The 24,103-nt window shown below is 37.8% G+C and overlaps 1 protein-coding gene across 2 annotated transcripts in view; it reads right to left on the reverse strand.

Annotated features, from left to right (window-relative positions):
• Positions 1–20,641: 20,641 nt before the first annotated feature.
• NXNL2 (nucleoredoxin like 2) overlaps positions 20,642–24,103 on the reverse strand; it is a 19,603-nt gene continuing 16,141 nt past the window's right edge. For both annotated transcript variants that reach the window (XM_081945941.1, XM_081945940.1), the window contains exon 3: positions 20,642–21,220. In XM_081945941.1, the coding sequence (XP_081802067.1) occupies positions 21,052–21,220 (169 nt within the window). In that variant the 3' untranslated portion in view covers positions 20,642–21,051. The remainder of the gene's footprint in view (positions 21,221–24,103) is intronic.

The following is a 24,103-nucleotide window of genomic DNA, read 5'->3' on the forward strand; positions in this document are numbered from 1 at the left end:
CTCCTGAGGAAGTGGACAGAATATCTAAGACTGACCACCATTTTATTAGATCTATGTCCTCCTGGTTGGTGAAGACTGCCTGGGAAGTGACATGTGGTTGGAGCCACACAGTAATGTTAACTTCCTTGAGAATAGGGCTGGTTATATCTGTCTTGAAACTGGAAGTGATGTGACTTATTTTCAAGATGCAATTGCTGTACTCAAGAGTCATGGGCAATTTTCATTCAGTCTCTAACCTTCCCTTTTTAGGAAAGGTTGTACTATGGCTTTCAAAGGCCCTGAAGGAAACAGTTTATCTAGTAACCTTTTTAGCCTAAGTGCACCTAGGTGGCATCTCTCCTTTATAAGCTTAACTTTTTGCCAGTTAGCTTCTGGAAGGAATTCAATATGCTTGTTACCACCTATAGAGTCATTCATTTTTATTTTAGGGATCATCTATCTTCAATAACCTCTGCCTATCATGTGTTATCAAAGTTGGCATGTTCCTGGTTTATTTATTAAACTATCACCCAATGGGACAGGAAATGGAGTATCTCTGTGGCTCTGTCAGATCCCTGGAATAGCATTTTCCCAGTGATCCATATAACTTCATTTAGAAGAAGATGAAAACATTGCTTTTTCTTAAGTTTTGACTTAGGATGGGTGGGTCTCTTATAGATTATGTATTTTAGGCTCATGTTTTTTTTTTCTGGATAGACATTGCTATTCCCCCTTTGTTACACAGTTTCTGTACTGTATAGTTGAATGTTGCCCAGAAGCATTATGGAGTTGGGTGGTCTTATATATTTAATATAAATATAACTAAAATTAATGAAAACTTCCTCAGAGTGTTTCCTGGAAATTTGGGGTCAGAAGTGATATCACTATTACAATTGTTGTAGGATGATGGGAGTTAATATTCAATTCACCTCTATGGACACATAATCTGGACTCAAAAACTTAAGATGTATAGACTCCAATTTCCAGAATTTTCAAAAATATTCATATGAACTAGAGAATCCTAGATTTGAAGTCTATGATTTGAAGGATGTCCTAAATTGGAAGCCTGCTCAAGGTAACAGTGAAAACTCTCCTAATTAAATTTCTTATTCTGTCCTAATCAGAAATTACTGCAGGAGCCACAAACTCTGATTGCTTTTTTACAGACACTAATTAATTATACCAAGGTTTCAATGTGCAGGTGAATTGTGTTGATAAACTTACATGGGGCTTGAGCTGTATCTGATAGGTGGAATTCTGGGATTTTGCTGGAAATAAAATGACACTCATGCAATTTCTGATCATTTGAGATTGACTGATATCTCTGGCATAAATATAATGATCAATACATTAAATATCAATAAGAAGCATTAAACATAGAAGGCTTATCCCATTGCTTTGCATGGAAAGCGAGACCTCAGAATTGGCCTGTGGGAATATTCCATTTCCTCTGTTGACTGCTTCTTTTTTGTTTTGTCTCATGTCATATGACTTTAGATTATTGTGAATAAAGTTTGTAAGAAGAAAGAACAAAAGAAACGGAAAGAAAAAAAAATTATGCAATGCAGTTTTAAAACAGCCAAATTCAAGTTAAAGGTTATTGTGCTTTCTGTGCATCATTGCAAAACAGATTTTTAGACTCAAAGACATTAGTAGTAGTAGGATGAGTCTGCATTATTTGTGATAAAAGGAAACTTATGACAATGTCAATTTGGCGGACTTTAACAAGTATATCTGCTCCTCTTACCTTAAGATCCAGATGTCTTTGGATGTTATATGACAGGCCTTGGATCTCAAAACATCTGGAAGAAATCAGATTGGCTAAGGCAGATTTATACTAATGACACCGCTAATGGGAACTTTGAGTTGCACTTCAAATGGAAATTATTCCCAAGTTATTTATTGGAACTCTTTCTAAGTTTTAGTCATTCTTCTCATTGAAGCACATCATGGATGTTTATTTTGTAACTTTCATTCTTCAAGGTCTGGCTATGAAAGGCATATTATTTAATTATCATCATACATGTCTAGGCCTTTGTAAACTTAAATATAATTTATAATCTGTCAATGACCTACATGTTTATGGCGATAAGATATAAATCTCAGCTTAAACCATTTCTATACCAATTATTCTTTCAGCAAAGAGTATTATCATTAAACCCAAGATAAACATCACTGGTCATTTCACTTTTGCATAAATCCAGGTGTGAAGAGATCCAGATATTATTAATCCTTAGTGTGGTTTACAACATATGTATTTTGTATGCAAGCATTTTATATCTGACTACAAGAATCCCAAGATGCAAAAGCCATTCCTTTGAAATGACATCAGTTGCCAGATTCTTTGTAAAAGGTCATACAATTAAATCCAAGCACTTCTGCAACTCAGTGGGTAAACTAATTTGGTGTTTCTCAGCCATGGCAAATGTAAGTTGCCTTCATTTCCTAGAATTCCCTAGCTAGCCTGCTGGGGAATTCTGGGAATTGAAATCTTAACTTTGCCATGGTTGAGAAACACTGAACTAGAGAGATGATGGAGGAGATAACAAAGGAGAATCAAGGAAACTACAATAAGCATAAATCCAATAAGCAAGCAAGAACAAATGAACAATGACAAATTCAAATTCAAAGTGGCTACTTTTCTCAAATCATTATACCCTTATAATGAATGGTCTTCAATGCCATTCTCTACTGTTCATTTATCTGTAGCTATAAAATATTTTAATAACAGATTTATCAAGTAAATATATAAATAAGGCATAATATTAAAAATCTGATTGTTTACATAATTATCACAAGTTGTACTCCCAAAGGTGCTTTTTTTTTCAAAAGGCAACTTGAAAAAGGCAACATTTTTTCACTTGAAGAAGTTTTGCTCAGAGATGGTATTCTATTTTCTTCACTACCGGTTCTGTAGTGGGAGCGCGCACATTTGGACATGTGCAGAAGGTCAGGTGGGTGGAGCTTCGCACCACCGCCACTACAGATTCACCTGAACTGGTGCGAACCGGCAGCATACCATCTCTGGTTTCGCTTCTCATCCTAGAAGCTTCTTCAGTTCTTGGATGAGAAGTGAAACATCTTCAAGCAAAAAACAAAGTCCAGTGATGACTGAGAATCTCCATAAACACAAGTTGTATTCAAAAATAACTTCTTTCTTCAAAAATGGTTTTTGTTAGTTCAGTAAAACAAGTTTTGTATAACTATAAAATATTGGTCTGTAGACAGGAGCATTTAAGTAGTTTGGATGATATATCTGGTTTTTCCTAATGTCTTAGAGCAGAGTTTCCATACTTGGCAACTTTGAGACCTGTAGAATTCAATTTCTAGATTTACCCATCCTGGCTGGGGAATTCTGGGAATTGAAGTCTCTAGATCTTAAAGTTGCCAAGACTGGACACCCCTGCTCTAAGACATACAGTTATATTGTTTTATTTCCTCCAATGGCTCTGTGCAGATGATGAATTACCCAGAAAGCTTTGTTGATGGTTAGACTTTCCTGATACCAGGATAACATTCTAACTATTATGCTTGTGTAAAACTGAATGGATTTATCAGAGCAGAACTGTAGCATGTGTCTGCAAAATTGCTTTTCTAAATAGTGGTTATGCTATTTTTGTATTTGAAAATGTTTTGTCAGCCACTTCTGCATTTCTGATTTTTATTTGCAGAATGGTCCCTAGCAATGACTAGATATTAGAATGAAAGCAATCTCTAATTTTTATCCCATTTTTGCTGTGAAAATATGTTAGATTACGCAACTATCGAATGGCATCACAATACTTCTGGAAGTATTGAGCAACAAATCACTTTGAACTTTTGTTTACCTTTGATTTATACCTCCAGTCATGCCCAGAATTTTAAAGCCCAGCATTATCTCACATGATTTATTTTTAAAACTTAGGGTAATAGATAAGAATGACTTCACCCTTAGCAGCAGATAAGCAGAGCTGAGATACAAGCTTATGCCACAAACACTCCTGCATCCAATTTTTAATTATATCATCAGGAGTGCACCCGAAGAGAGGGATTGTACACAATGAACAAGGCTGTGTCATTGGGTCAGATTCTACCTTTGTTATCTCCATATTCCTACACAATATTGATAAAATGAAGGGGGTTTTGTTTAATCATCAGTTCAATTTTGGGTTAACAATCAATTGAAAACTACTGAAAGAAGTGCTTTTTGATGAACACACCTGTTGTCGTCCCATGTATATATGCATGATATATATGCACTTTGTGCCATACAATCTGGCCATCCAGTAGTTGAACTGTGATTTCGCAGTATCATTTCAAATGATAACAGCTATTCCTAAGGATGTTGTGCACTATTTTTGCAGGGAAAATCTGGGAATGACAGACTGTTCGGGGCTGTATATGAGCATTCAATGATAAATTTACTGTTACTGAACAGGGCATGAGAAGATATGATTACATTCCCTATGTTGGTTGGTTGGTTGCATAAATTACTATGATGAAATTGATTCATAAAGCAGAAAGATATAAAATGAACATTTTATTTCATTATCCTGACTGCGTAAGAATGAAAAATCTGGAATATTATTAATCAGACAGCATTGCATTTGTATTATCAAGGTTGTTTTAATGCGTCAAGTCAGCGTTATCATTTTATAACAAGTACAGGTCAAAGGGAAGGGCTTTTATTAAGAATATACAGTAGAAATGCAAAATTTTCTGAATCACAAATAGGTTCAGGTTGCTCCATGCGAGATCATAAAATGGCAAGAAATACCATAATAAGAAATAATGAGAGAGAGAGAGAGGGAGGGAGGGAGAGAAGGAGAGGGAAAGGGGGAGGGAGAGGGGAAGAAGGAGTGGGGGAGAGAGAGATTGCAGTTGATCTGCATCAATCACTGTTGCCCTCTGGTGTCAATAAAAAGGGATGCCAGGATGTCTATGCCAGTATTTCTCAACCTTGGCATACAGGACACATGGGAACTCTCCCTTAAGGGCATACAGGACACATGGGAACTCTCTGACTGAATGCTAGTTTGATTAATCACCAGAGGATTTTAGAAGTTATGTGAATGTTGTCTAGTCACAGTCATTATTGTGACTGGGCAATATATGATAAATTGGGTAGTTTGAGGCACAGAATTTCTAAATGTGGACACCATGACACCTTGTATCAGGCAATGTTACCTCATTTTTTAAAATTTTGAGTATATCCTAGTTGGAAAAAAGATATTTGGTGGCCCAAAAAACTCATGGGATAATACTAATGGATTATCTGAAACACTTGCAAAGTGTCTGCAATGGATGCGTGCATCAAAATGCCAAAGGTTGGCAGCGACTGTGCAGGTAAAGCACATATGAACCATAAGGCTTTGGCCACCATCCTAACTTTTGTTTTTTACCTTGTCTCTCTTGAATGCCCCAGAGATGGGAGCAATAATCAGCAGAAAGAAAATTCAGGAATGATGAAATGCAATGAACAGTGTTAAACTTTAAAGGTCTTTTCTACCTTGGAGGAGGCAGAATTATACTTGCCAGCATTATGCCAATGCACAGATATTATAATAATAAACATATTTTTGCTGAATTGTCACCCATTTATCATTTGTGTGAAAGTTTATAGAAATTAAACAATGGTTTGTTTTGCAAAATTTGGAAGAAATTCCTTAAATGATCAGACACACTGTTTAAAATGCCAGACCGCATTTATTTTGAACAAAGGTCTACTGCTTCTGGGAACAAATTGCTTGAAGTTGTCATTTGAAAACTTCATTTTGTATAGGTAACTGCTGCAGCAGAAAAGTAAGGTTATTTATTATAATGGGCTGCCGGGGAGGGCACTCCACACCTCCCGTGCCCCATTTTGGGCCTAGTAGGCTTCCCTGCACTTACCTGGGAGCCAAAACAGGGCACGGGGGGGGGACTCCTGGAAGGAGCGGGGCAGGAAGGGGTGGGGCCAGCCAGCAATTTAACAATTGGTTCACCCGAACCAGCCCGAAGCGGCTGAAACCCACCACTGGACTGTGGTGATTTAAGATAGAAAGATGAACTTTGGCAAATGCAAATTTCATTGGCCGTTTTGAGATTCATGGCTATTTCAAAACCCGTTTTCAAAGCTACTTTTATTTTTCAGCACCTTCAATAAAGAAAAGTCTTTCTTTTTTTCTTTAATAAAGTTTCATATGTCTATTAGTTTATATTTGACCCTTACTGTTCATGTGTTTAAAGAATTATGCATATTCAGGGTGCATCCATTTCTGAGGAAAAAGAATATTAGCTTCCTTGTTTGACATAGTCAAGTGTCCAGGGCAACAAAAGATGTACTGCACATGGGAAACCTCATGAGGAAAAACACCTCCAGGCTGTTGTAAATGCCATAAAATAAATTTTATTATAATGTGGCCACTTCATATAACAAAAAAAAATCTGGTTTAAAAAAACCAGTTTTTTTTAAAGGGGGAAAACAAAACTATAGAGGGATGTCTGGGATGGATGTTACTTCATCTACTGCAAAACTGAAGCCTCACTTTCTTTACACACATTGTATGTAAAAAAGCAATGCAACTACAAGCTTGTAGTTGTACATGAGTGAACTTTCTGAATTTGTGCTCAGCACAATATGTGACAGGTTTTTTTTAAAAAAAAATAAGCCTGAACTTTCATGCTTTTAAAAAAGAAAATGTTTTTTTTCTTGCACTGATTGCCAAAAGAATAGATCAATCAAGTAATAATACCCATCTTTCAGTAAGATAAAACAAATCTTTCAAGAAAGAAGTTGGCATGGTATTAATATTAATCACAAATAAAGGCATTGCATTTGAAAGCATTCTACTGCTTTGAGGCATTTTTCGCTTTTTCAGTTGTCAAATTTAAGAATGACATTGCCCTCTTGTGGATGACTAGTATAATTAAACTGTGGAAGCTGTAAGAAAAAAAATGTTTATTCTTATCTAGCCAACTTCTATCCAATCTGTTAAGGCATCTGAGATTCTAAATCAAAGCTTTTTGATGCCTGCAACTCTGGATCTGCTCATCCTTGGTCTTTTCGGAGATCAATGCTCTGAATGGCTTACCGTAAGGAGGAAGAATAAATAGCAGTAACTTTGTATGGCTTTGAGAACAAATGGCATCCTGATGAAAAAGATATTGCATAAATGACAGGAAAGCAAAAAAACCCAAATCAAATGCAAATGGATACTGGAATTAATTGGCAGCTTCCTTTTTACACTTTTAAAGTTCAAAGGTTTCCTTTCCTTCACATGAGAATGATTATAATGAGAAGTCTGGCATGAATTTCAGAAAAGAATTTTGCTTCCTTTTTTGCTATGGTTCGTGACACGAACTCATAAACAGAGAAGCTGAATATTTGGATTGTGAATAATACAACTGACTACAGGAACTGGGAAACTGTTGGGTCCCAAGGTTATATAAGATGGGGACAATTTCTCTTCAGGCATGTGCATTAGACTGCCCTTATAAGGATGCCTCATTTAATGTTAGTGTCTAATGAAGACCAACCCCTGGTCTGTGGACTGGCATCAGGCCATGGCATACCAGAATCTGGTCTGCGCAAACATGCAAAGCCCCATCTGTTGGGATGCAGGCAGCACATGAAACCATGCCCCCTCTGGTCCATGGAAAAACCTCTCTCCACGGAACTGGTCCCTGGCTGGTGCTCAAAAGATTTGAGGCAACTGTCTTAATTAATTCACTGCAGAATGAAACCTTTTAATAAAGCTTTGGACCACAATCTGTCACCCTGGCCCAGTGTGGGTTAGTAAAAAGGTATTTGTTGACTTCCCAATCTGAGTTTGAGAGAACACAATTAGCTCAAAGTTACCCTTGAGAATCAGAGCCTGGCCTCTCCTAGTCCAGCATCTAAATCACTACTATCATCATCTCCACGACAATTAACAAAGATATACAGAAGAGTGTTTCATTATGCATGAGCTCTTTAGGTTATTGTAGAAGTAACACATTAACTCTGGGCTTGGCAATTCTGTGATTATTAGAACTCCTCCTCCTCCTCCTCCTGTTCTCCTCCTCCTTCTCTTCCTCTCCCCACTTTCTCTCTTTGTGTTCCTTTTCTTTTACTCTGTTTCCCTTGACTGGAAGACTGAGGTTTGGCACTTCAACCTGCTTCCAAAAAGGAAGAAAGAGTACTTTATTCTTTCTGATCTTTCTCAATGACCTCCAAGTCTGAGGTGGAAGAAAAGGTGGGCAGTCCCTAGGTGGCAGCATTAGAGATTTTTGCAGCTCCTTTCTCTACCATGAGGACAGAAACTTCAGAAATGTAGGCTTTCTATTGCAGAATGTAAGGTCTTCAAGAAACATCTATTTGACCTTCAGCATCTGTTTCTGATTATTTTTAATGGGGTTGGCTCTTGTCACACATGCTAAATATAGATCCTAGTGAATGAATAGGAGAAGTCCTAACAGGATTATCTCAGTTTCCCCCCTTACATATTAATTGCATTGCTAGCTTCTTTACTTATGCCTAAACTTTGCTATGGGTTATTGGTGAAGTAATACTATCAAATGAGTTTTCATATCGATGCTCCTATTGTCCAAAGGTTTAATTCATGTCTTTCAGAATATATTTCCTGGCTTTTAACTTCCAGAACTTGACTTTCAATTCCATAAATGAAAGATGTTCATTGAAGCCCAGGTGTTCAGTACACCTGACATTTAAGGCCAACATGCAACTTTGATAATCTTGGGTAAGTACTATGCTGGGTATCTTTAAAAACTCTGATCAGAAATTACTAAAAAAGAGGAAGGCTTTTTTTTAAAGAGCCAGACTATATTACAGCAGTTTGGTTTTTGCCATTTTGTCAAATGAAAACCAGGGAAGACACACACTTCCCTGAAGTGGATGAGCTTTCCATGCTGTTGATTCTGGGGAAATGATACTGTAATCTAGGGATTTAGTCAGATTGAACAAATCCTAGTGTGATCTAGGATGAACCAGATTATCCAGAACAAATATCTGGCCCTCAGCATCAGTCTGATAGTTTCTGAAAAGCCTTACCAAGTATTTTTTGATCATCTTAATTCTCAAATGAGTTATCTTTTTTCCAACTTCAACATTATAGCGGTTGCATTCTTCTTTTCCAAATATAATCTAAAATAACATGTGATTCTGCCTTGACTGTTGGCATCTTATGTGTGGCTGAATATGTAGCAAAAACAGTATAAGAACTGAAGTAGAGACTTTTCAAATTTGAAAATAAAGACTAGTTTTTTTCCTTCCCTTTTATAGGTATACAAAGATCTTACCTTAAGAATCCTTGGGCAAAAGCAGTTAAGAGACACAGAAGAGATTTCCTTGTAGTGTTTACCTTTTTCTGACAGCTTCTTTATTTTGCCTTATTGTTGCAGCAATGAATGTATGATTCACAAGCTGTATGTGTGTGTATATATGTATGTACAGTATGTATAGATACATACATGCATATACACACAGAGAGAAGTATGATATATCATCTCATATCTCATCAAACCATATCACCTTCAATGAAGAGACTTTTCAGTGGACTAATTTGGTCTGGTACTACTACTACTACTATCAATATGATAGCAGGGGAGATTAATGGGCTGGACTAGGGGTGAGGAGACATAGATCTAGTATTCCCTTAGGAACAGAAACTGGCTGAGTGATTTTTGGCCCAGTCACTTTCTTTCGGCCCTGGAACTAGGAGGATGAAAAACATCTATTTTTATGTGCATTGCAGATTATATATTCATAGACTAGCATGGTAGAATATATATTCAATTTATTGTTCTGCATTCTTTTTTCTTCTTCTTCTTCCTGATTTTGATTTATTACTATTAGATAATTCATCTTGTTATACCAAAGAGTTGCTGTCAAATCCAGTGCATGTTCTTCAGATTCTCATTAGAGATAAGGTTCTTACAGACCCATTACTATACTTAATAAACTCTAAAGAGTTTATTTAAACTCTCATATAATACCATTAATATCCTATCCAAAGCCCAGTTAATACCACACAGAAAACAACACGTTTTTCTATGTTTTGTGAATGCAGTCAATGTGATTTGAGTAAATTATTATTAAGCAAATCACATTCTTAATTTATTTCATTATTTGTATTTTATACAGAATATATAAAATATAATTACACACACACACAAAGAGAGTAGTTGGCCATCGCCTCCTTCCTGTGGCTGAGAGAGAAAGACTGGGTCAAAGTCAGTCAGCTGGCTTCATGCAAGATGGAACTAGAACTCATGGTCTTCTAGTTTCTAGCTTGGTGCCTTAATTAACATATACTATACCAAACTGGCTCTTGTGTTGCTTCATAGGGCACTGACATAAAGCATTAGGCCATCAGGCTATCACTGGTTAGCTACTTATAACATCTGGAGTTGAAATATCCTATACTATTCCACTATGAGTATGCCTTATTGTGAATCAGTTCTTCTCTGGATTGCTTGTATAATGATGAAATTTTTATTATTATTGTTAGATAGTAGCTTCAGTTATAATGGTTTCCACCAAAGTCCTCTGTTCTGGCGGGAACAGAGGTTTAATCTCATTGGTCGAAGGGTCTGACAGTTCCCTATAAAAGGGCTGCTGTCAGACTCAACCTTCGCTGGATTGTTCATACTTGTGTTATAATAAAGAGCTGTTGTTACCGTTAGCTTGTGTGTGCCTTTCCATTACCCGAACTAACAATTATTACTGACATTTGCTAACTAAATTGGCTCCCAATTTATTTATTCTTTAACCACTTGACCTTTCCACAGTTCAGAACTTCTCTTTTCAATGTTTTAATCCTTATAATTTCCTTTGAGTCCCTTCCAATCAGTTTTACCATAGTCCTAATACTTAAACATTTTCCTTGTTTTTATAGAGTTTCCCAAATTGCCAGAAATTTTACTCTGCTGTATTTTTAAAGTGTTATGGACTTCAAATTCTGACTATTTATTTATTAACGTTCAGATTATTTTCCATGCATATTTTGTACTATATTACAAAAAAATGCCTTCTAATCCAAAACAGATGAACCTGGCCATGCTAACTCTAAGATAACTCACTTGTTTGAAAATGAGTCTAATTGAACATAACTCTTGGTTGCATTTCAGTTTAAATCATAACTGACTTGCAGTATTACTTTTGGTGAATGATTTGTATGTACAAATCATGCTACCCCAAAATGTTTAAGCTTCAGATGTATGAATCCAGCAGTTGTGGTTTGATAACCATGATTATAACTGTGTTTTTTGAATCTGCTTTATTTAATAAACTGTGGTTATCCACGGTTTAGTAGCACATGCAACCCAACCAAAAAAACTGTATTCAGTTTTGGTCAAAAGCAATTATTTCTGTAAGACTATTGAACTAAATATGCAAAAGTCTTGACAGTAAGGAATTAGAACTTTCTCTGCCTTCTTGCTATCTGGTAATGGAGTTTTTGTTTTTGCATTGAGATACTATAGATCTAAATGTGCCAGTTTGAGAAATGATATCTTAGTCCAGCTCTCGAAGCCCCAGATTTCAGTGACTGTAACCTAAATATGCCTAAATCCAGCTCCAGCCCCCAAACATACAGCAAATGAAAAAACAGTGGCACTCACATACAGGGAGAGATTAAAAGCAATGGAATGGCAAGGACAGCAAAACGTTCTGGTTTATTCATTCAAAATATTACATAGCTATACATCTGGGATATTTTGATAACAGTTTATTTATCTTCCAGCTTACTTGTAATTATAGTTTTCTTCACTTGCAGGTACAGATTTACATGCATTCATAACTGATGTTTCTAGGTAATCAATTTACATATGCAATTAGAGTTTCCAGTTGGAAAATTCTGCATGCTAAAATTAATCCTTGCCTCCACGTTTACCTAAGTTAATTAACAGGAAAAACTGAAAGATTAATTGGTCACAATTAAAGCATCTAACTTCAAAAGAAGAATGAAATAACACCAACTTGAACTTTGAAGACTACATAGACTGACTTGTATCTATTGACAAACTCTCTTGGAACTAATAGGTGATGTCATTTGTTTACATGACAACGTATAAATGCAGGGTTTGTGTAATTCGTGCTTTTTATAGATCCCTGTCTAATTTGCTGTCTCACCAACTCCAAAGATTTCATGGTCTGAGATGCAAAAAAACATCCAAGATATTGGCAGGCCAAAGACCCAAAAGAAAATATGGCTGCAAGGCAATACTTTGCCTTGGACTCTGATTTATTTTTGGATGCTATTTGGAACCCTGACAGATATTTGGATGGATGGAAATGAAGACGCTACTACTGAAGCCATGGCCTCAAGAGATCCCCTCAACATCTATCACTTCTGCCCCTGTTTTAGGGCTCCGGCAACACACTTAACATGCCTCCTCCTCCTCCCTATCTTTGTTATACATTCCACTGCCTGCTTCAACCATTCTCCTTCCCTCCATTCTTGATTCTTTTCCATCTTCTAACAAGGAATGGTATTTGTTTATACAACCAATTTCATTGTATACATGATGTACAATGACAATAAAGGCTATACTATCCTATTTGTCTCCTGGTTAGCAAAAACAGATGAGCCCACTATTATGGCTGCTACGGCTCCCATTCATTGTACAACTCACTTATACCTTTTCTTTCTGGCCAAGACAGATTAGGAAGAAAAGGAGGAATTAAAGGGAAAAAAGTATTTGTAGCTCAGGGTTGAAATGTGGGGTCCTTGGTGCTCTCTGAGCTCGGTTGTTTTCTTGCAGACATCTCAAAGCTTCATCAGGTCACTGATGATGCTACTTAGTTTGGGTAATGAAACTTCTGCTAGAAATCAACCAAGGTTAGAGAGCATCAAGGAACCCTGAGAAGGAGGAATTGCCACTACTGTGTACAACCATTGGTTCTGTTTGTCTTGCACTGTATATAAACATATGCTGTCCACCCTGATAATGCTTCTTCTGGGGAGACAGAAGGGAGCTAAAACCAACTATTTGCTCTCCAATCAGCCAGTAGACATCCAGGAATACCCTAAGAACAGATGAACAAGTAGTAGCCTGATGCTTCTATTCACCCTTACCATTCACTTGTTCAAACATGTGGATGAGAGATTGAGCATGTTGCCAATGGGACAGGGCAGAATAACCCAGACACTTAATTTGAAGTTGATGGTAGTAGAAAACAACAACAACTGTCAAGAGAAAATAGTTCAACAAGAAAGTGTGAACGACTTCCAAGATTATCTAAAATCTGGAACCAACCATAACACATTTGTAATGTTTTCTATCTTTACTACATGTGATTTCACTGCTTCATTTTTGAAAACAGTATCTTCTTCCATTGCATGTTTTGCTTCAGGTGGTGATTTCCCCTTGACAATAATTACTCAGCAGACTGAGTTTGATGAACATGGCTAAGATACGGTACATCTGAAATTCTGCAGAGAAAATTGAATTATTTCAATGATATGGGCTGGGGGAAATCTTTAGGCAAATCACTAAGGACTCACATTTCATGGATTTTACATAACAGCCATAAGGGATTAAAACTAAAAATCAATATTCTTAAAACTCCAGTTTCCGCTACCATTATGCAATTCTTTTGATATATTGTCTAAAATTGGGCAACGGCTGACTCTGGTGATACCATAATTCAGAAGACAGTCAGTGAGTGACATAGCTGAATTGGCCAATAAGCTTCAACAATTGGACTCATGGAGAGTATTTGGAGTGAGACTAGATTGATGCAACTCCTGCTGGTTATGCAGGATTACTACAAGCGGAGTAGCTCCCTTGTGGTGCCACTGTCATCACCATTGTTCAGTCTGAGCTCCAGATGGTCTCCTCTTGCCCCACCAGGCCATTATATAGACCAGCACTAGAAAAATCAGAGCAGCAAATTTGATTGGTATGCCACTATCCAAGATGGCTGAGATTCTCCCCCCCAAAAAAGAGATCTGCAAACTCAAAGTGCTATGAAGAACATTGTATTTTGGTATCCTTTTTGCAATACTCACACCTAGTTCTCACAACTCCACAGAGGGACAACATTCTGATCTGAATCCAAAGCAGGTTCTCTCTTAGATCAGCTACATAAAGTGAGCTTCAGTGCAGGTTAGGACAGCAATAGCACCCCTGGGAGAAATAGGGGACTAAAAATCCTTAGGAAAAAAACCCCCAGTGAAACAAGGATCCTTTAAAGGTGTTTATTGTTTTGACCTGGAGATGTGCTTTACCTTGGCCCAAAGAAGCAATTGCTTTTTAACGATCCTGCCTAGTGGGATTAAAGTCATTTGTTTTGTGTTCCTCGAAGGAAATGTCTCTGGTGAAAACTTTGTAGATAAGTAACTACAAACAAACAATTGTCCACAGGCTTTCAGCAGTCAGATTTCTTAACACAACAAGGCAAAATAGTCCACAAATCTGATCGACGTTTTTATAGCAACCATGTTTCTAAGTACATATAAAATAGGAGGTTCAAATGGTTCTAGTTGGTTTCCTAATAAAATTTCATATTGCCTAAAATTTACCCTAACACAGGATTGTTCTATGTAGGTCTGAGACCATTCAGCAGCAGTTTTCAAATGTGTAATACTGCAGGAAGCGTAGATAGCAGACAACACTAAGGACATCTGCCTGCCGGCCAAATGCAAACTTTTTCTCAACTTAGCCAAAGCCATCTATCTTTCATGTTTCCAACTTTTTTCTTGCCATTAAAAAAAAAATCTACTAAGAAGAGAAAGAACCCACCCATCAACCCCCCCGACAATATATTGTGTTTTTAAAGCTAACCCTAGGAACAATCTCTTGAAGGCAGTTTTGATTCTGTGGATCAGTCAAATTTGGGCTGAACTGATTCAGGAAGCTCTCCTGGGCAGTCATGCACAATGGTGGTGTTGTGGTTGGATATGTTTTAAAAAACCTAATCAAGCTTGGGCATACAAAGTGGAAACAATGTCAAACTTGCTCTGAGCCTTCTTCCACACTTTGTATGTGAACGCTAGCTGTGAACTTGGACAAGGTTACACAAATGCATTTGTCATTTTTAAGAAGTTGCAAGTCCCCTTAAAAATGACACAAGACACAAAGTATGATAATTTCTCCCGGAAGGCTGACTTCTCAGAGAAGCTCAGCATTCAGGACAATTCCTTAAATGAGCAGAGTATCATTATAAGGTTCCATAACTTTGTTTCTCTGGTGAACGTGCTGTGATCTGGGTTTTGGTTCCATATGGTTGTATATATGCCATAAGTATAATCTTGCCTTTTGCAACTTGATGCTTTCCAGATGTGTTGAATTTCAATGGCATCAATGCCCAAAGCTCAGTCTAATCTTATGCAACATCTGCTGTACTACCATTCATATACAGGCGGGTTGTTTTTTTTAAAAAACAAACAAACCCTGAGTTTTATAAAAATTTAATTTGTGAAGCATTTTTGCAGTTTTATTGAATGCAGCTGTTCTCTTTTAGTGTCTTGTTAGGTCTTTTACTCTGTTACATTACAAGTTCTGTGGCTACAGTTACGAATACAATGCACAGATTACCCTACAATTTATCTTTTCAGCCTTTTATGTGTCTTGACAGCTTCATGCTTAGATTCTCTTTCTATAGTTCATCTCAAGAATTTACGTGAATTCTGTATTTAAAATGGTAGAAAATAAACTCTGTTATGTTGCAATAAAAACAACTGATTTTCTATGGTCTCACCATGTCCCTTGGGTGCCCCAGAATTTAGCAAAAGATAAAGCTACCTTTTCAGATTATTTGATATATACATGTTGTTAGAACAGTGTAATATGCTTCAATTTATGGGACAGTCTATTTTTCATAGCAACCTCTCCAACCTCTCCGTTTATGTCTGCTCAGAAAAGCATTTGTCATTTTTTTAAAGCCAAAAATAATAATCGAACATGTTTTATATCCAGGTCATTTGTATTATATAAATATATAAAATTTTCCCTCAGTCAGTGGTATATTTGTCTTTAGCTTGACAAGCCGAGGGCTGCAGCAGCCCACAAAATGAGGGAAAACATCAGCTTTAACTCTTAGTTCAAACATCTTTATAAATTAACTATTTTTTAACAACCAAATCGAGTTAGTTATTGTTCTGCAAGTAAGATAAGTCAGTGAGTATTACGTAAAAATGGGTGTTTGTCTGGATGTATTTATGTATTTATGTGTATAAAGGTAAAGGTTCGTCTTGTACATATGTGCTAGTTGTTCCCGACTCTAGGGGGCGGTGCTCATCTCCGTTTCAAAGCCGAAGAGCCAGCGCTATCCGAAGATGTCTCCATGGTCATGTGGCTGGCATGACTAAATGCCCCAAAGTGCATGGAACACTATTACCTTCCCACCAAAGGTGGTTCCTATTTTTCTACTTGCATTTTTACATGCTTTCAAATTGCTAGACTGGCAGAAGATTTATGTGTATATTCACACATATAAATAAAGCCATGGAGTGCTTCCATTCACAGTGCATGAAGAAACAAACTTTAAAAATAATGCTCTGTTTTTTCCTAAAATTTCACAGCTTTTAACTTAAAACTTTTCAAAAACTCTTTTTTAATACTTCAATTCAATTTGTATGTTTCCTGACTGTTGTTAGCCATGTTGAGTTTTCTATGGATATCAGAGACGTCCAACTAGGATAAAAAAAATAAAGATGGTTTTAGCAGCTTGAACTGCAGTGAAGGCCACCGTTTTGATTTTTGGACCCCTTTTTAGATATTCCCGATGGATTAGAAGTGGGATCATAAATTGAAGTCATTGTGCACATACATATTGTAGTAAGCATAGAGCTTGTGTAATTCCCACACTGAATACATAATGTAGCAGTGATTCTCTAATGTAATCACTTTCAGTTTTTGAGTTCTCATATCTTGACTGCCATTGTTTTGGCAGGGATAGGTAACTGTTATGCATTACATATAAGATGAGTTTAAGCCGGAAGAAATAATTCTGAATCTTGCAGCAGTTCATCCAAGCCATGAGCAAAATTGGACCTGAGAAATCTGTTATACTCATGGGCAGAACCTGTGGAATGCCAGCCTCAGGAAACAAAATCTAAGAGTCACCTGAGGTTGATCAAACAGATGTCACCTGAATAGCGGGAGCAGCAAGGGAATGATGTCAGGCCTCTACCCTTCCCTCAAATGGCAAATAAAGTGAAGGCAGTCTTATAGAAGACATTCTGTAAGACTGCTTGTCAAACAAGGGAGTAAATCTCTTGATTAAAAGCAGTTGGCTGCAGCCTGTTTAACAGGCAGCTCTGACCCATGATTCGATCGAGAGACAATGATCTTTTGATGGAATCAACTATCTGATCTCTGGTTTTGGGGTGATATTCATGTGGTTTCTGATGTGAAAATCTGACATTTGGACTAGATGACAGTCCTGACCTGACTCTTGGAAGACTGGGTTTTGATTGTTCTTCTATGTGCTGCCACTAAAAGCAAAACCACTCAGACAAGCTTCTCTTTTCAGAGACGGTTTTAATTTGCATTCCTTGTCTGCTGTAATCTCCTTGATCTTGAGCAAACTGTTAATTTCCATAATGATTCTGTGTGTGAATTTGAAACCAGAAGCAAGACAGATGTACTAGTATTTATGGTACAACCACTGCTGAAGGGGAAGGGGCCCCTCAAGGGGAAGTAAAGAGACATTCCAGTTTAAGAATCTGTTCAGGGGAGAAAGTGTCTGAAGTCATATCCCTAGGTCTAAATCTGCCATTTCCCAAGGAAGGCAAATAATCTGTCTAGATTTTTATAATATAAGTGAACAATAATTAAATATTCACTTGAGTCTGTCCACCAGTGTTTCTGGTGCTTGCATCTGACAATACCAGAGTCTTGCTTTTATGTTAATTAGGGATTAACATTCTATTAGTCACATGGAAAATGGTATAATTAATCATGTTGAATTTTGCAGATTCTGTAAAACTAAACTACCTTGCATTTTTAGCATTCCAATATGGTCATCTAAATACTTAGCATTAAATTCTGTTTTTGTTGCTCTGGCTTCCTATTGTGTATTCATTTATTTTTCTTTATCATTATTTTGTTTGGGGTAGAATTAGTAAAAAATGAAAACCCCTCGTTAACCTTGGCTGTTCTCAAAAAACTAAAGAGCTGGATTTCAATGTGAAAGCATCAGGATTTTAGCTAGTATGGAAATTAAAACACACACATGTAGATACAGATATAAATCTCAGAATTGCAAACCGCTCCAACCAAGTGGCAAAAGAAAGATAGATATGGACTCAACCCAAAGGAAACATTATTATTTTTATCTCAGATAAGATATCTATAAGGGTATGAGAGAACGACCTTAGGAGACTTGGCAGAGATGCTGCCAAGGGAATGGTTGCATTAAGACAGGGGTGTCCAAACTTGGGAACTTTAAGACTTGTGGACTTCAACTCCCAGAATTCCCCAGCCAGCTAGGGAATTCTGGGAGTTGAAGTCCACAAGTCTTAAAGTTCCCAAGTTTGGACACCCCTGCATTAAGAGATAGGCTCGCCTGCAACTGGATAATGGATGGGACAAGAGACTCAAAAGAAAGTCTTTCTCGTTTCCTGGGCTGTAAGAGGAGGGGGAGCATTTTACTGTCAGATTTGCAAAATTCTTTTAATGTAGCTTTGTAATAAAGTAGAATTACCTAGTTCAGTGATGGTGAACCTTTTCAGCACCGAGTGCCAAAAAAGGGAGCTGCCCAGGGGGCATGCGCACACAGGAAAGTGAACTTCCGGTTTCCAGAACACACACGCAAGGATCAGCTGGCTGGCATGCATGCTCACCCCAGAAAACGGAAGACCAGCTCTTCCAGTTTGCGGTACTGCTGCACACACGACAGCCAGCTGATTGTCGCACACATATGCATGCCAGAAACCCTGAAAAGGAACGGGGGATGCCACGCGTGCTAGGCGACATGGCTCCCCGTCCCACTTTGGGCACGGGTGCCATAGGTTCACCAACACGGACCTAGTTCATCTGGTTTGCCCTTCAAGGCTGACAGTATCACAGGTCTAGAAACCTATGGGATCTTTCATGTTATTTTTGTGATACAAGATTTTGACACACATCAGCTCCACAGAGTTTATAAAATTACTTTTAGGAGTCAAATCAAGACTTTAGATTTTTTTTTCTTTTTTTGATTGGTCAGTAGTCCTTGATGCTGTACAAGACACCACTTTTGAAACCAAGAGGCATTTAAAAGCAGTTGGTAATATGAAAGTTGTCAAAAGAAAAAAAAATGCAAATCTTTCATCCTAGTAGGGAAAGCTTTTTTTTTTTGGTGAGCCAAAGCAACCTTTACCTGGGTGCTGATACCATCTCACAAGACCCTTCTTCATTAGTTGCATAGTTTTATTGCTTTTGGAGAATGCTTAAGCCTATTAGTTTTACTTTAGATCTATAGTATTTCAAGAAACTTAACAATCCTTCAGCATACATTTCTAGATGTTATTTATTTAAGGATTTTATTCAGTCATCCTGAATGCCTTTAATCAGCAACATCATAAGATACAGATTTTGCAAGAGAAGTATTCATATCAATGTAACCTCCCACAATTGCTGTGAGAGCTGTTGTACAACCATTTTTTATGCAAGATACACAACTTAGTTTGTGAAGGTTAATTGCTTGCTGTTTTTCCAAGCCAATTGAACCTGCATGTCTCTAGTCTGGATGGTGTGCTTTCCAGGTGTAGCATGTAAAGCAAATCGTATAAATGGGACATGAACAGTATGTGAATTGGGGTTGCATGAACAACCAAGTACACACAGCACTGTGTGAGGCTCTGAATGTTTCAAAGTTTTCTCCTTCCTGCCCAAGTTAAATATACTGGAAACAAACTTCTATATGTTTCTAGCTATTTTTTTTCCAGTAGACGTTTTAACTTCTACAGATGAAAAGCATGGCTAAATTTGCACTTTGTACTGATACCCTTACCTTGTAACCTATTGTCATTGCTCCAGACAAGGGGTCGGCAACCTTAAACACTCAAAGAGCTAAACAGAAGCCCTGCATTCAATTTTGGAGCCGACCAGAAGTCCGGTTCCCCCACCATAGAGTCTCCTCCTAGTGCGACATCCTTTTTCCCCTGTCCTAACCTAAAGCCCTACCAATTGTGGAGCTGACCGGCGACAGGGAGCCGCAGCAGAGGGATGAAAGAGCCACATGCGGCCCCAGAGCCGTGGGTTGCTGACCCTTGCCCCAGACCATCCCAACTACAAGTGAAAAGCAAGCAAATCCAACCCTATTAACTTTTCCATATTAATCAAGGTTACCTAGAAGTTACCATCTCCCTGAATTTCATCGATACAAACATCAGTACAGTCTTCCTCAATCCAGTTAAGGATCACTCAGCCTTGAAGAGATAAACTAATCCAATAAATATAGAACAGTGTTTCTCATGCAGGCTGGAGAATTCTGGAACCTGATGTCCTTACATCTTCAAGTGGCCAATGTTGAGAAACGCCGATATGGACAGTTTGGTGAAGTGTCTTCAATCCCAGTTGGCTAAAGCAATGGAAATCTTGCAAATAGAACAATGCAGCTGATTTTATGATCCAGAGTAGCTGTACCCCAAACATTAAGCTTAAGTAACAGCATTAGACAAAGAACTTTTCAATAGTTTGTTGCACAAAAAGCAAAGACAGACAAATTATAAATTTATTAAAACTAATTTTATTATACTAGTATGTACATTTTAAATCCACGTGCAAAAAGATTGCATTTTCAAGAATTATATTTTATTTATAAATTTTTATCTTTGCAAAGATGATGTACTTGCATAGATTTAAGAGAACACTCTTTTAAACAGCTAAATATAGACATTAAATAACTTAGCAATTTTGAATTGATAAAATTATCAATCAAATTTATCAGTTCAATAATATTAAGACTACTTTTGTCTCTTCTATATAATAAAAGTATAAATAGCAGTAATATAGAAGGGAGAACTATGAAAGACTCAGATATGCCTAATTATTTCAGCCATGTAGGATTCAGAATTAAGCAAGTCAAACATTAAAAAAGGAGAATGTAATTTTCCCTCTAAGTCTAGTTGCAGATAGCAAAGATATTGTTTTGTTGAAGTCTGAAAATACTATTTTGGTTCAGGTACAAAAATTCTGAAAGACATCAGCCCCCTCAAGCCAGTTTTGAAAGCAGTTGAGCCCTCTCTCACGGATCTGCTTTCTCCCTTTATCGGTAATTACTTCTCCAGTTTGTTTAACAATCACAAGTTTGGGAATGGCTGTTATGTTGTATTTCTTCTTCAATTCACTGTAAAAAAAAGAGAAAAATTGGCTATGCAAGTAAATGAACAATTAGGCCTGTCACCAGTGGTGAAATTCAATTTTTTTTACTATCGGTTCTGTGGGCGTGGCTTGGTGGGCATGGCAGGGGAAGGATACCGCAAAATTCCCGTTCCCTCCCCACTCTGGGGTCAGCCAGAGGTGGTATTTGCTGGTTCTCCGAACTACTCAAAATTTCCGCTACCAGTTCTCCAGTCAGAACCTGCTGAATTTCATCCCTGCCTATCATCATTTGTCCATAACTGTGACATTTGTCTATAACTGATTTTGAAAGAATAATCAATCCACCGGAGTCCTTAATGATTAGAAAGATGCTATTTCACCTGTGTTTCTCCAAATATGAACTTGAAAGGTTGTACGCAAAGCAAGATAGTTCAAGCCGTGATTTGTCATAATTGTGATGATTATGGCTTACAGCTCATGAAAACCCCAAATCCACAATCTCAGAAAATTAGAATCTTGTGAAAAGGTGCAATATTCTAGGCTTAAAGTGTCCCACTCTAATCAGCTAATTAAGCCATAACACCTGCAAAGGGTTCCTGAGCCTTTAAATGGTCTCTCAGTCTGGTTCAGTAGGAATCACAATCATGGGAAAGACTGTTGACCTGACAGTTGTGCAGAAAACCATCATTGACACCCTCCATAAGGAGGGAAAGCCTCAAAAGGTAATTGCAAAAGACGTTGGATGTTCCCAAAGTGCTGTATCAAAGCACATTAATAGAAAGTTATGTGGAAGGGAAAAGTGTGGAAGAAAAAGGTGCACAAGCAGCAGGGTTGACCGCAGCCTGGAGAGGATTGTCAGGAAAAGGCCATTCAAAAGTGTTGGGGACTTTCACAAGGAGTGGACTGAGGCTGGAGTCAGTGCATCAAGAGCCACCACACACAGACAGATCCTGGACATGGGCTTCAAATGTCGTATTCCTCTTGTCAAGCCGCTCCTGAACAACAAACAACGTCAGAAACGTCTTACCTGGGCTAAAGAAAAACACATCTGGTCTGTTGCTCAGTGGTCCAAAGTCCTCTTTGCTGATGAGAGCAACTTTTGCATCTCATTTGGAAACCAAGGACCCAGAGTATGGAGGAAGAATGGAGAGGCACACACTGCAAGATGCTTGAAGTCCAGTGTGAAGTTCCCACGGTCTGTGTTGATTTGGGGAGCCATGTCATCTGCTGGTGTTGGTCCACTGTGCTTCATTAAGTCCAGGGTCAACACAGCCGTCTACCAGGAGATTTTGGAGCACTTCATGCTTCCTTTCGCAGATGAGTTTTATGGGGACGCTGACTTCATTTTCCAGCAGGACTTGGCACCTGCCCACACTGCCAAAAGCACCACAACCTGGTTCAATGACTCTGGGATTACTGTACTTGATTGGCCAGCAAACTCGCCTGACCTGAACCCCGTAGAGAATCTATGGGACATTGCCAAGAGAAAGATGAGAGACATGAGACCAAACAATGCAGAAGAGCTGAAGGCCGCCTATTGAAGCATCCTAGTCCTCCATAACACCTAAGCAGTGCCACAGGCTGATAGTTTCCATGCCACGCCGCATTGAGGCAGTAATTGCTGCAAAAGGGGCCCAAACCAAGTACTGAGTACATATGCATGCTTATACTTTTCAGAGGTACGATATTGTTCTATGTACAATCTTTGTTTTATTGATTGCATGTAATATTCTAATTTTCTGAGATTGTGGATTTGGGGTTTTCATGAGCTGTAAGCCATAATAATCAAAATTATGACACATCACGGCTTGAACTATCTTGCTTTGCATGTAATGAGTCTATCTCATATATTAGTTTCAACTTTTAAGTTGCATTACTGAAATAAATGAACTTTTGCACGATATTCTAATTTTTCGAGTTTCACCTGTAACTTGTGTTTTAATTTGATCAGAGTTACAAAATGTTTCCGACTTGTCAGGATTTTCTTGTACATACTTGAGACAATGAATTTTGCATTTAAATTGAAGGTGTAAAAAAATATTGACAGCTGCCCAACGCAAATCTGTTATATGAAATACTGCATGGTGGATCTGTGAATATCTACTCCATTGTAAGCTAAAGTTTACAGCAGTTTATTTGCAGTGAATTATTGGTTTAATTTAGCATATCTAACCAGCTTGGGGGCAGTTCTAGCATAACGTTATCTTAGTTTTCAAGCTAATGTCCAACAGTCAGTAAAGAAATTAAATCTGAAAAAAGATTAATTATTTCAGCAAGGTAATGATTGCAACTGTATTTTCAAACCTATCATGAATAATTCCTGGAAAGAAAAAGAAAAAAATTGAAAATGACATTCTCAATCTCCATATTACTGAAATTCTGCAAGGCGGTTTAATCAATTAATTAATTAATAAAATGTATTGGCTGCCCATCTTATCACAAGACACCTCTGGATGGCTTACAATCAAAAAAATGTATCTATGGGGCTTCCGGTTTTTTCCTGGCGCCGAAGGCAGGCTTTCTTTGAGCTTGTCAGATCAAGAGACAGTTAGAGGTGTTTTTTTTACGATCTTTAACACCTCGGACACTCTTAAATTCTTGGAATTTATGAGGGAGAGATTCAGCTGCTGGGTTGAGCCCTCGTGTAGCCTCCAGGAGGATTTATAGCCTCTGGAGTGTGACGAGGTTTGCCCCCCTTCGCAGTTGTTGTATTCTCCTGTCTTTTTGATAACCTCTGCTAATTAGCAGAGCCAGTCGCCGGGAACAGCCTTAACATCTCAACATCCCAAGAAGGAAGCAAGACTTTTGCAAGTATTTTAAGTCTTAATTGAGGGGAAAAAAATCTCTTTAAAAAGAACGCTACTGCTGAGTTCGAGAGGCGTGGGCTTAGAACAAAGGATTCAAAAGG

This window comes from Natrix helvetica (genome assembly GCF_964273705.1).
Source record: "Natrix helvetica genome assembly, chromosome: 2".
In the NCBI taxonomy this organism is placed as follows: Eukaryota; Metazoa; Chordata; class Lepidosauria; order Squamata; family Natricidae; genus Natrix; species Natrix helvetica.